General features: G+C 35.5%; 1 protein-coding gene across 1 annotated transcript in view; it reads right to left on the bottom strand.

The window, feature by feature from the left end:
• The window catches only part of LOC149298298 (nucleoside diphosphate kinase 7-like), a 49,392-nt gene that overhangs the window by 15,056 nt on the left and 19,668 nt on the right, over positions 1 to 14,668 (bottom strand). Inside the window, exons 7-9 of the mRNA XM_089487482.1 lie at positions 10,164 to 10,228; positions 7,841 to 7,909; positions 2,940 to 3,041 (exon numbers count right to left, since the gene is read on the bottom strand). Of these exons, the coding sequence (XP_089343608.1) occupies positions 2,940 to 3,041; positions 7,841 to 7,909; positions 10,164 to 10,228 (236 nt within the window). The remainder of the gene's footprint in view (positions 1 to 2,939; positions 3,042 to 7,840; positions 7,910 to 10,163; positions 10,229 to 14,668) is intronic.

The following is a 14,668-nucleotide window of genomic DNA, read 5'->3' as shown; positions in this document are numbered from 1 at the left end:
GGGCATGATAGGAGTGTGATTGCTGTTGGCAATCACACTCCTATCATGCTAAGTTGGCCAGTACATGCTGGAATCTGGGTATGCCTGGGCATGATAGAAGTGTGATTGTTGTTAACTATATATATATATATATATAGATAGATATATAGATATAGATTTTTTGTCCAATTTTGGTGTGTTAATAAAATTTTGGTTTTAAATAAAAGTGTGTTTTGGTTTGTTTTTATTTCGGTGCATCACTATATCTTACCACATCCAGAAAGAGTTTACGTTCTCATACCTACAGTCCAAAAGAATAATATGAATTTCATCTGAGATCAAGGTCTCATCAGCAATCAGCAAATTAAAAATGAGAGAAAGATAACTAAATAGGAAGGAAAAATCATGAAGATCCACAGGAATTTGAGATGATTGCTTACATGCTGCTTATTTTAATATGTTAACTCATAATTATATTTATTATTCACAACTATAAAATGTAGGAGTTGCCATTTTTGCTACTGGCACAGGCAGCATGGTGAATGGCGGTGGCCATTTGTTTATTGGCAGCAGCCTTTTTGCACAGGACTTTGAAATCTTTTACTGCAGAGTCTGAGCCCACCCCCCACAGCTGTTCAAATACTACATATTAATAGTTACCTGGTTAAATTTATATATATATATATTTGAACAGCTATGGAGATTGGGCTCAAGGATTAAGAGATTTTAAAGTCATGGCCACCATCAATTAACAAAATGGCTGCCACTATTCTTTAGCATGTCCACGCCAGTAACAAATAGACACTGCGCAAGCAGAAGGGGACGTGCCTCTTTCGCTTACTACAGCTGTCCTTTAAGATGATAAATCATCTGTAATTTCAAAAAGCAGCCACAAAGCCTTTAGTCTCAAATACAATTACACAGAGGGTAAATGAAATAGAAATATATTTACAACAGACTGTTTTGATCAATACCTTCAAAGCTGTCAAGGTGACATTGATCACGCATAAAAACCAAGTCGGGTATAATTTTCAACAATAACCCTATACACTATAGATGGAGTAAGCTGTGTAATATGGGCTGATTATTTTACATGGAATGCATGGTGTTTATTTCTAGAACACTATACGGAATCCTCTAATTTTATTTATGTTAACTATTACCTAATACAATTTTCTATAGATGTCACCAGATGGGTTATTATTTCTAGAAGCTAGCATGCACTCCCACTCCCCCAAAAATGGCTTAGAGAATCCACCGTGTGAAGTGGAAGGTTGGTTGTGGAATGAAAGAACTGAATGCAGCCAATGGGAAATGTAATATCTGTCTGCCTCCCATTGGCAGCACACATTGTTCTAGTTTACAATGGTGGAATGTAGAGACAGGCAAGGACAACATTGGGGAGTGCCCATTTATTGGAAAAGAAAAATGATTCATGTGCATGTGGCATGGAACTAAATGCTTAGAAACATGCCAACTGAAAAAAAAAATGTAATAGGCTGGATTCAATTATACAAGACAAAGCTAACACAGGTAATTGAATAGCAAACCTCCAAGAGACAGCAGTGGAAGAATGACATAAAACACTGATAACATTTCAATGTCAGTTGTTAAAATTGGACTTTATTGTAGATCTATTTTTGATAGTTATTATTATTATAAATCTATAGTTATAAATATTATACATTATTTACTACTAGTATTACTTCTGCTAGATTTATAAGTACATAAAGGGATCACAATATGTATCTAAATGATCTCAATATGTATATCTAGGAGGAGAGAAGGGAGAGGTGGGGTGGGAATGACACATTTAAATTAAATTATAAGCCAAAGACTTAAAAGTAAGGCAATGAAGTTTTACTTTGCTGAAAGGGAGGTAGATACGTAGAATAGCCTCCCAGCTATTGGTTGTGGTGGTAGAGGTTACTAAGTAAGGGAATTGCATGGGACAAGCATACGGCTAACCTGAATCTAAGACAAGATCACAGATTGATTTAAGTCTTTAATATAGGAAAAAGAGGCAAGTCTAGCTGGGTTGAATGGTTCTTATCTGCTAATTCTAATTCTAAGCTCCCATTTAGCTCTAGCTTCGGAATGTGAAAAGGATTCCGGTGTGAAAAAGACATGGTCTCTATTTATGGGCACGTATAATGCTCTTTACTTTCATATCTAGTTAAATATGTTCTATTAAGAAAGGTGTATTTTATCATTTAGAAATGCATTCTAATTTGTTTGTGAGAGCCACACAAAGAAAGTCCCCTTTACGGCAAGGTATAGTGCAAAGAGGAAATCAGATCCCCAGGGCTACGGAGGATCCTATCATTTTAGCTGGGAGGCTTTGATTGCTTTGCAAACGTAAAACACTGGTTGTGCTGGAAATGTGATCTGTCAGGTATGGTTTCGGTTGCTGAATGCAAATTTAAAGCGTAGATAGGAAATGTGATATACAGGAGATGATGAAGCGTAGAGCTGGATGGGTACAGGTTCACGTGAATTGTGAGGAAATGGCTTCTTAGATCATTACTATATAGTGAAGTTAGAAAATTCATCCAGTGCAGAGTCCATTGATGGCCAGGAGACCATTGAGATCTGTAGCAGAAAGCTGTAAAGGCTACAATGCCCTCATTTTATTTTAATTATTTTTTGTGATTTCACTACAGTTATTTGAATAATGTACCGCATTTCCTCGATTATAAGACAACCACCCAAAATTTGAATATGAATTTAGAAAAAAAGAAGCCTGAATATAAGACTAGTAAGTCTACTAGTAAATATGAATTCACATGTAAACTATTGTTCATATTAAATAAAAACTATGATTGAGAAAAATGCATTTCTTGTTTTTATTTTTGGCAAGATACACAATGAGACTGAATACAAAATCAATAAATTATGAATTTAGAGCTTTGCAAGTCTGGTCCATCCAGCCTATGAGATTTTACATTATCTGTACTTACGGGATCAGAAGGGCCGCAGTATTCTCTAAAACGTTTCGGAGCGTCAGCATCACGGATTTCCAAAGCCACACAAGGACCGCAACATAATTCAGCCACCATTTCCTACAATGAATTGTGTTGTTTCGTAAATATATATATATTTTTATTGTACATAGATAATTCCTTTTAATTGCATATTAAAGCCTTTCATACATAGTTTCCCAATATAATACATTGTATTTTCTGAGTAATAAAACTGCTTGCTTTACTAGGACTATTGAGTTCGCACAGTGAAATCATTTTATTTTTATTGTAACAGCAGGTTAGGGCAAATGTGTCCCTCCAGCAATAGTTTAGCACCCAATGCCAATGTCCAGATCAATTATTAAGGTCAATTGCAGTTGTATTGCCAATAGGAATAACACAGTTACCCCATGCTTAAAATCTATAATATCATTAAGTTATACTGAATTTACATGAGCATTTTTCTAAGGTGATTATGCTATGGACAAATATTGCCTAAGACATTATAAAAAATAAAACTTTAAATTTGGGGCATTCACCAAAATGTATGAGACGCTGATACAGTTCGCAGTAGAAACTTAGCATTTGCTAAACATTAGGGAACATACCCTATATTCATACCTAGGAACTTTCTTAATGAGCTGACAATGAGATTCATGAAATATTAACACTTTAACAAGATTGTTTATTTATTTGTAGTACACTTTGGGATAAAGTCTGTTTTAACGTTTTCGCAATGTTGCTGTTTAACTGTAGTTTTCTCTTTTCTCATTTTATGCACCCACACACATTATATATATTTTTTCAGGATAAGCAGGGCTCTCTTTAGATATAATTATATCATATCATCTAAGTTACCATAAAAAATACAAGACATGGTGACATGTCTTTTTCTGACTTTAATTTGAATTTTTTTGGCGTTTTTTTTATACAACTTATAGGGCAATAAGTACAATTAGCATATTGCTTTTTCAAAAAAAAATTAAAAAAAATCAAATCTGGTCACCCTGGGCTCATGTCCTATCTGGGACAACTTTGAAGTTGGCCAGATCAATTGTCCCCCGATCAAATCATATATTTTTGTAAACTTTTTCAAACGCTGGCATTTTAACTCTTTCCAAACACTAATTCTACCAATAGCCCTTGTCAAACTTTGTGGTCAGTCTGTGCCCATGCCCTATTTTCAGGACATCTTTGAACAGGGCCAATTCAATAAACCTCATGAAAACCTGCATTTTTTTTAAACTAGACACTCAATGGGCATTTAAAATGCCAGTATTTTAACTCTTTTCGATGCGAGAATTTTTTTGAAGGTGTAGCGTTAATTTTAGGACTTGTTCATAAAATAACTTTTTGGAGGTTTTTTCTTTTACATTTTATTGGAACTGGATGGTTCCACTGATGGTGACATCAGTGGGGAATTGTGTTACCAAATCTTTTTTTTTTTACATTTTTTTTATTTATTTTACTAATTAATCATTGTGATTAGTAAGCTGGGCTCCACTGACTTGCATGGTTGAATGAAGTACCTGTATTCAACCTGCAAGGGCAGCTAAAGAGTTCTCAGGGGGATCTGGACGCACATCTTGTAAGTGGCAGCAATGTCACTCCCTGATGATCCCTTGTGGTTGCTCTTCACAGCAAGCACAGGGCGTTCGGGGGGGGGTGTGTGTTGCTGAATGCCTCAATATCGCGGCATTTCAGCAACACAGAGTATGCTTAGAAAGCAATTGCTGTTCACTTCCTAAGCTCTGTTTTAGCTGGCTGCCATTTTTGTTGATCGGTTCAGCACTGGCTATTTGGGGGGGGGCTTTCCTCCCAAAATTGCAACAATTTTAAAGCTTCATGGGCTTTGCCATGAAGGTATTAAAAATCTATTGTGAAGATTCTATTTTCTATCCCAAAGGCTCTAATTACATCCTTAATGGGAACCTTGCATTGTCATAAAAATTAAAATACACTTGGATTCAAGGTGGGATATCAAATATAATATACTGATAGCAAAAGCATCAACTAAGAGTCTTAAATATGATCACAGCAGTCTCAAACAGGAAAAAGCCAACTCCAAACTGTGTGATTCTAGGAATCTGCCCCTTCCCCCTGGAATTGGTGTAAAAGTGGCTTTCTATTAAATGCAGTAATAGTCAGCATTTTGGACATGTAACCTAAACCCCTGTATGGAACATCACCGATTGTAGTATCATATATATTATGTTATAATAAAGTTCACACTGTACGTTGTAAGCTTCAGTTACTGCATGCAAACATAATAATCAGAATAATAATACATTTACCCCAAGCTGTAAAAGCAATACAATTACTCAGGGTATGTAAACATGTTGGGTTATCAGAATAACAATGGCAGCATATACCGAAAAGGATTAATCTTGTCATCTAAGCCTATTACGTTAACATGCAGTGAAATGCAGAATGTTAAAAACAGATTTAAAGAGAATTAACTTTAAACCAATTAACTAACTGACAAGCTTTCATTGGATGAGAAAACAGACCTCTGGGCTTATTCACGTTAACAGCCTCTGAATTTATTATGCATTAGAACAACTTAAGGATCATTTTCTTACACAGAAGCACAGCTTAAGACAATTTGGAGGTAAAAAAAAGATAGCAGAATGTGAGTCACCTAATTATTTTGTCTGCATAACATTATATTTGATAGAAATAGACTTTACATCATTTAATAACTATGCACTATTTAAAAAGAACCAGAATCTGGTTTTATATAGAAATGTCTGTCTATTCTTCAAAAGAGAGCTAGAATAAGTGAAAGTATATGTTCTGGGTCCTGCACAATTATATGCCAACTTTTCTAGGGGGTATATGGTGACAAGGCACTACAACTTGAACTTACTGTATCTGATTCACCTATCTGCAAAAGAAAATTCTGGAAGCCTCTTTGGAAATCTGGGATAAAGATTTGCCCTATCTAAGCAGCACCTTTTTCCCTGTTGCACTTATTCAAAACTTTTTCTAATAGATTGTAAGCTCGAAAGGGCAGGGCCTTCTTCTCCTCTACCGACATGTCTTAATGTATGTAGTGCTATTGTCAGTTTTATATCTTAATGGTTATCTCTACCATTCCACAGTGTTAAGCAATTTAACACGACTCTTTATATCAAATGAAATGTTTTTAACAGTGTGTTCTTAAATTCACTCAGAAGAGGTTAGTTCAATGTTGGCTTCCAGAACAAAAGACAACAGAGGAAAATCTTTAGTACTACTACTTTTAAATTAGCTAACTTGGTCTTATCATTAACATTGTTATATCGAAAGTTATATAAAGTGGGGTGGCAAACTATCGAAGCTGCATTTAACGTGTAAGAAATGCTTTAAAAGAAACACAATGTAAATACTAGACTTTCCTCTCTCTAGGCTTATCGTGACACTACCAACATTTGCTATCTTCACAGTGAAGACAGAAAGTTTGAAGATATTAACGTTTCACAGGCATCATCAAAAGACCGTCCAACAAAATAGTGTTTGGGAAAAAGAATTTTTATTCACATACTACATATTTTAGAACTGATTTATAAAAAGCTAAAGCGTAAGCGAACAGTTTTGATTAGTCAGGTGACATCTGACTGCTATACCCCTAGAAAACATTTATCCACGTCGTGAAACTTTTCAAGTTTTCAGTATCAGTGAGCACTATACAGAATATAGGGCGATTTTCTCATTATTCCACCTTCTAAGGAATAATAATGTCATTTTTTTAGAACACTAGTTCATTTAGCCACCTTGTGCCCTACAGAGTGTATTTTTATGAAACCAAATGCTCTCCAAAGCTATTGTGTTCTTCTTGCAGTAGCTGTTTTATTCTACAGTAATTGCATTGTGTTTTAGGTAGCAGCTACAACAACGGGTTAAACATGCATGCAAGATGTCTAACTTTAGTACTGCCACAGCATCTTACAGCTGTAAATCAGGCAAAATAAAAGCCATGAAGAACCGAAAAATAGAGCTTCGATCCTGCGTCTTAGCTTTTGCCGTGACTCCTGTGAGTAGTAATCTTTTTACCTGCGTACACGTGTGTGTAGGAGTTGGTTAGCACATTATAAAACCTTTTAGAAACACTCTGAATGTATTAAAGCGCCACAGGAGGTAATCCATAACGAAGTAGCTATCCAGTTCAAAAGTATATCTATAAAAATACATCTTAGTTATAATAATTTGCCTATAATTTATATAATAAATGCCTCAACGTTCCTCTGGTTTAATGTAACATTCTATTTAGAAATGGGGGGGGATATTACCAAATATTAAGGATTTTCTTAAAGGAAGTAAACAGATCATTCTAGAGAAGCAAAAAATGGATGCTGTGAACGTCTACACCACTTCATTTGTCTATCCATTGTAAGTGCCATGTGAAATAATTCATTGGCCTCCAACACTACCCCGATCTAATCCCTGCCACTATAATCATTAAAAACATACCACTGTATGCTTTAAACAATTGGTTTACGGAGTTCCTACTGTTTGCAGTAATCCATTTGTAACCGTTTCACTACCATAGTACTTCAACCAATGTCTTAGATATCCACTCAGGTCTTATTTCCCGAAAAAACAAACAAAACATTTATTTCTCATGTTTCAATGCCAAGACATCAAGAAGAGCATTTGAGATGACAAATGGTCATTCTTCAAATATTTCTAGGTATTTATTAAATTCCCAAAATACTCTACTATGTAGGAGTTGAGTTCTCTCTATTCATCTAAACTGTAGTGTTGTTAAACCTTCTTAACACAGTTTGCCGGGAGAATATATTATGTAAAAATATAACAAAGGTGATTTATGTGTTTTTCTAAATAAATAAGTAATAAATATTTCTTGCAGTATTATACTGTACATTGGTGGCCATTGTAAATGTAATCATACTTACATTGTATTCTGCTACAACACCTTTGTATATTTCATAAAATTCTTCAGCGTTGGCTTTCTCCATGGTAAACTAAAAGAGTTAAACAACATACCATATGCTTTAGTTGTCGTTAAAATGGACTAAACAATTAGCATTTAGTTCATATTCAGTATACTACAGTCAAGTTTCTATGAAACTAGAATTGATGTACAACATAATACAACACAATATTCTTAAAACATAAAGCGATATTGGCAAGAAAACATGGTGGGAGCTCCCTTTAAGCTACTTAGAAGTTGGATGTAGAAAAAGCAGGTGCACAGGATTAAAGGAATTGAATTTAGCACCTGGAAAACACACATTTTATTGCATTTAGAGTCAAGAATGAGCTCTGAAGATACATCATATAAGACATCCGAGTAAATTAATAGCATTAATAGATAAGTTTCTTTATTAGGAGGAAACATAGACAGTGTTATATCAGCAAACCAAGTCCGAGGTAGATGTACTGACACGCAAATAAGAGTTTTCATAAGTATTAATACAATAAGAGATACAAGTTACACATTGATACAGACCATAGGGTTAAGGAGACGAGAAGCAACCCATGTTTTAACTTAGTTTTGAAACACTGGATGGTATATTCTCATAGCAACTGTGCTACAATAACGAGGAAATACAGGCTTTCAAATTTGCCACTTCCTTAACAACAACAATGGCTGCTTCAGAAATGTTACAGAACATTGCATGAACAGAAGTTAAGAAAGCAGAAAAGGCCCAAGTACTAATCTGTCTGATTTTTAAGGAACAGAAAGTTAAACATATCATAAACATGCGTTTACATTGCTTGGAGATGGAGCAGGGGTTCTCTCAAAGGGAAATATTATAGATTTATGATTGGTAACATCAATTCCCTGTACAGATGAAAAAACAGCAGTTATATGGTCTTCACATGTTGAATAAACCCATTCTAGGACAAATAAAAGGACATACATACAGTATATATATACATATACAGTCACATGAAAAAGAAAGTACACCCTCTTTTCTATTGTTTTACATATCAGGACATACTAACAATCATCTGTTCCTTAGCAGGTCTAAAAGTTAGGCAACTACAACCTTGGATGAAAAACAACACATGATTTATTCAGCAGAAATAAAGCCAAAATGCAGAAGCCATGTGTGAAAAATTAAGTACACTTTATGCCTCAATAGCTTGAAGAACCTCTTCACTTTGTTGTGGAGGAATTTTGACCCACTCGTCTTTACAAAGTTGCTTCAGTTCATTGAGGTTTGTGGGCATTTGTTTATGAACAATTCTCTTAAGGTCCCGCCACAGGATTTCAATTGGGTTGCGGCCTGGACATTGACTGGGCCATTGCGACACCTTGATTCTCTTCTTTTTCAGCCATTCTGTTGTACAGATGCGTTTGGTTTTCGCCCAACATAGCGTTGTACATTATGGCCAAACATCTCCACTTTGGTCTCATCTGCCCAAATTACATTGTTCCAAAAGTCTTGTGTCATTTGTTCAGATGCAACTTTGCAAACATAAGCTGTGCAACCATGTTCTTTTTTGAGAGAAGAGGCTTTCTCATGGCAACCCTTCCATACAAGCCCTACTTGTTCAGTCTTTTTCTAATTGTACTGTCATGAACTTTTAACATGCTAATTGAGGCCTGTAGAGTCTGCGATGTAAATCTTGGGTGTTTTTTTTTGCAAATTCCCTGAGCATTGCACAGTCTGACCTTGGGGTGAATTTGTTGGGATGCCCACTCCTGAGAAGTTTGGAAAGTCTTGAATTCTTCCCACTTTTGAATAAAGTTGTTATTATGTCCTAATATGTAAAGCCATAGAATTCAAAGAGGGTGTGCTCTCTTATATATATATATATATATATATATATATATATATATATATATATATATATATATATATATATATATATATATATATATATATATATATATATATATATATATGTTAGCATGTGTTTCTCATATGAAAAGGGCAAGCTAAGTGGAATAGCCTCCCTGGAAAAGTTGTAAAGGTTTATGCAGCGAAGGTACGTAAGCATGCATCAGACAGACATGCTTATGAACGCTATATGGTTGCCCCAGAGTTCTGCAGTTGGTTACTGGGCCCCTAATGCAAATAGTTATTTGAGTGGAGGGAGGGGTATTGTTGGTGAAATGGTGACATGGAGTCTTTAGAGTAAATTCTAAGGATGAAAACAACAGCAGTTTTTTTAATGTGTCCCGTATACAGTTATAATTTGTTCAAAAACAATACAGAGAGAATACCTTCAGAAACAATGCAGGGAATATCTAAATTAACTTACCATTTGCATTGCAGAAATTTCAAAACCCGTGCTCAGTATGTCATTTAGTATTTTACCTGTCAGACCTGAATGATAAGAAAAAAAGGAATAATATTTTTTTTTTACAAGTTTTTCTTAAATATTAACAAATGACACTAAATAAATAATACTGGCGTATTACTGGGGAGTATTTACAATATTGCCATACATTCAGTTAGTTTCCCTAAATATTATATTCTGTAGTTCAGTTTATTAAATAAACACATGTAATGTACTCAGAGGTCTCTTCCTCAGATGGTATGGATTACAGTCCATCTCAGGAAGAGACGTTTGAGATAAACTCTGGAAAAAATGTGGATGCATCCAATTTCTTTGTGTATTTCTGAGTGGGAGAGATTAGTGCCCCCTACAGGCTTGCTGGTAAAGATTCCAATTACAGTACAGAAATCACCATCTCATTTTACCGAATCTATGGATTATTCATTTGGCAATCTGCATGCAGATTTATAAGAATGAATGCAGTTTGATTCACAGTAAATCCCCTTCGTCCACAAAAAGAAGTGGCTGCCTAACATATTTAAAAACAACGTGGTTTGGAAAAACAAACGAAAGGCCAAGAAGACAACAAACATCATTTATTCATGAATGAACAAATAATCGTCTCACTGTGGTGGTGATGTCATACCAGACTTAACTCTGTGGGTTAAGTTCTGGGGCTAAGCATGTCCTTGGTATTGTGCACTCATCGCTCCGCTCGCAGGTGTTCAGGAGAATAAACTAGCCAGTTCAACAAAAGCGAAGGGATCCAATGAGTAGCAGGGTGCCAGTATAATATTAGGTAATAAGAGAGCAAGTTATCCTTCAGACGAAGCCTCAAGTGATACTCTACTTCCTGCTGCTGTCAAAGGCAGCCAAGGTCAGTAGAATAACCTTACACTGTAACAATTAGTGTGCTTGTTCTTGCTCACTGTTGGCACAATTAATGGACTTTTTTTTTAAAGGTATGCCTGGATAAACCCAACCCAATGCTTCCGGTGTGTCCAGTCAGCTGAGACGGTTCCTCTCCTTCTATGGTTACGTCCTCATCTGAGGACATTTCACATTCAGTAGAAATATCTGCATGGTTGTGCCAGATGGATGTTTCAATGGTACACATGCATAGTGGATGTCTAATAAATATACTGCTTATTATAATGTATAAAAGACTGGTACCTAGGTATATTTGGTGTACTGAAGTGTAGAAGCTAGAGCTCAGGAAGTGATAGATCCATTTTAAAGGGACATTATAGCCACCATAGGATCTTTCATGTGTATAATAGCAGCGTGTCCATGTGAATGCAATGATGTCCCTGTGCTTGCTCTCCCTGTGGTCCCTGCTGGTGATGGGAATCATTTGTAAACCCACAGGTAAGGCTGCGCCTCTAGCAGGCAGTGTGCATCCGTATATAAAATAAACCGGTAAAAAGACAAAAACTATTTTATCCAACACTGTAGAAGTTTATGGAGTAAAAGCATGTTGTCATTACTAGGAAGAAAGTTACAAAATAACCTCACAGCAGTCCATTCATTCATAATCCTTATCAAGAGTGGGTTCCCATAGTTAGGAAAAAGGTTGTAAAATCATCACCGGCATTTACAGGATGGAATACATACCAGTGCAAATCTGCGTCACAGCTGCTAGAACAGCTGATAAATACATGGCATAATAAATAGTTTTTAACCGTCACACTCAGCAGACCAGACAATTAACAAACTCTTCTACGTACAGCAATAGCTCTGAATTTCACCAAACAATTACGCAAACTGGATCTATTCCCAGACATTTCTGGGAACAAAGGAAGTAGGAGATACCTCTTCTTGGCCCAACACAGAAAAAGATGCAGACCCATAACACACAGCTTGTTAGTTTGGCTTCTATAAATGAAGAATATGTATTCACAATCTTGATAAGTGTCTGCCTTAAATAATTACATTATATATCTATATATATATATATATATATATATATATATATATATATATATATATATATATATATATATATATATATATATATAATTTCCATGATATTACAAACTTTTTTTTTCTTGGTCAAGTTCTAGAATAGTGTGTGAATTACATCAGTGTGTGTGTGTGTATAGTTCCGGTCACAAAGTTATTTTACTGCACCAAAACAAGTGTTTTGGGGTATCTTTTAATGTGGACTGTGTTTTTAATTATATATAGTATATATATAATTACATATTATATATATTATAACAAAACACTTGTTTTGGTGCAGTAAATAACTTTGTGACCAGAACTACACACACACTGATGTAATTCACATACTATTCTAGAACATGACCAAGAAAAAAAAAAGTTTGTGATATCATGGAAATTTACAGTTCTCAAATAAAAATGATTTGGATAAAGCTTTTCAAGCTGATGTCACAAAGGACATGGAGAAACAAAGTTGTTTTATTTTTTTATTTTTCATGCACAATCGAATTTAAGCCATCGCATTCCACTATTCTCAGAACAAGCAAAAACCATGATAAGTTATAAACCCATGTGAAAGGCACTTTTAACTGTAGAAATATTCTATGTGTATTTTGCATTGTACAATAACTTAGAAATTAAAGTTATAAAGTATTAGAACATTAAGAGATTTGAAAGTTAAGTTATGTGGCTATGCTCCTACAGGTCTTTCAGTACAGAGCTCCCCATTGTATTAGTTTTCATGTCACAAAACCCTTGTTCAAGTTCTTTCTTTTGCACGCTCAGCATGATCAATCCTAGGTTTTGGACTTTGCTGCCTAGCTACTGATATTTGTCATTTAAGTCTTGACTGATCAATGAGCCTTTGCTCTCAAGAGAAAAAAACTAAGTAATTTTCCATGGCTCTGTAAATCAGGGAAGAAAGAAAAATAGCTTAAATTTTTTTCTGAAATGTGTGAAACAAAAAGTTACAAATTAACAAGCCAACAGTGTGGGCAATGGCTGCTTGTGTATTGATATACACCATGTGGATCAGAAGGTCAGCTGGCTTTGGCAACACAAAAGAGTTTCTTTCAAAATGAAACAAGCAGGTTCTACTGGATCTAAATAATAGTAAAGATAGTATGAGTTATGCATGTGGCATGGGATAAGGCAATGGGGTAAATCTACATAGTGGTGTTAATTGCAATACTAGCAAAATGTCGATAGAACAATCTGGATCAATACGTTATTTGCTAAGTTGCCCAAAGTTTCTAAGTGTAAATGATCAGTTGACCTCATGCTCTTTGTCTCACTCCAACACTCTCCTGCAATTGATTATGTTTCATCTTGTCAGTTGCCAGTAAGAGCCATCAAGTCTGCTGTAGAGGTAGTTGAGCGGAATTCTGTATCTTACTGTGTGATCTCGAAGCAAAGATAAAGAAAACAGCTACTCTGAATTTTAGAGATCAGATGAGACCTTGCTTTTCACTGATGAACAGGAGTTTTTAATAGGTCAAGGCCAACTTCTGAGCAGAACACGGTCTGACCATAGTTGCAAAGTCATTAACTTATGGACACTCAGTCAAACAATTTTTTCATAAGCCAAAAAGCTTGAGGGCAGGGAAAAAAGGCAAATGCATAGGAAGTGTTTCTGAGGAATTCCTCAATGTATTTGCAAGCGGAAGAATTTATGATTTAAGGGGGACACTCAGCTATCATATACATTAAAGTGTATAGAGTGCATGGAGTGTCCATATAAAAGAATAGGGAAAAGTGTGATGGAGTGTGAAAACTGGAGTTGAGTGCCAGCAAGAGATGAAAGGATTCAGGGAAAAGATCACATGATATTATGCAAAAAAGGGAGTAGTGGAGAATGCGATAATGGTTCTGTTGTCTAGGACTGTTAGCAACAGCAAGGTACTGTGTCAAGGAGATGCTGTCATGTCAAAGAGGGAAGATTTGTGTTGGGAGCTGCTACCAAAAAAAGCTCTGAAATCAAGCGGCTGACAGCTGGCATCAGCCCACACTCTGTATTACAGAACTGACACGCTGTGTGCATTGCGCTGCATCGAGAGAGTTACTTTGCCAGGCAAAATATCAGGGCTTCGCTTTGCTGGTGTCACTGGGGGACTCCTGTCAGGGCCGGCCTTATTGGTGTGCGACCTTACACTTAAAAAGATCTCTTCCATATAAAGGAGTACCATTACCCATAAGTTATTGCTTGCAACATAATCATTAACCCCTTCGTGACAAAGGCTGATTTTACTTTTTGTACCCTTCGTGACAATGGCCGTTTTAACATTTCTGCGCTGCTCGTGTTTGCTGTAATTTTCTTCTTTCCCGTTTACTGAACCCACACACATTAGATATTGTTTTTTTCAGGACAAGAAGGGCTTTCTTTAGATGACATTGTTTCGATTGTATCATATTATTTACTATAAAAAAAATGTATAAAATATGGTGAAAAATGTAGAAAAAAATGACTGTTTCTAACTTTTAGTTGAAAAATCATTTACTCATCTATAAAAGGTAATGAAAAAACCTGCTAAATAGATTCTACTATT

The sequence above is a fragment of the Sceloporus occidentalis genome, unplaced genomic scaffold (assembly GCF_023333645.1).
Source record: "Sceloporus occidentalis isolate IW3139 unplaced genomic scaffold, rSceOcc1.0.p SCAF_33, whole genome shotgun sequence".
Taxonomy (NCBI): Eukaryota; Metazoa; Chordata; class Lepidosauria; order Squamata; family Phrynosomatidae; genus Sceloporus; species Sceloporus occidentalis.
Note: the sequence above shows the minus strand (reverse complement) of the source record. Positions and strands in the feature narration are given on the sequence as shown.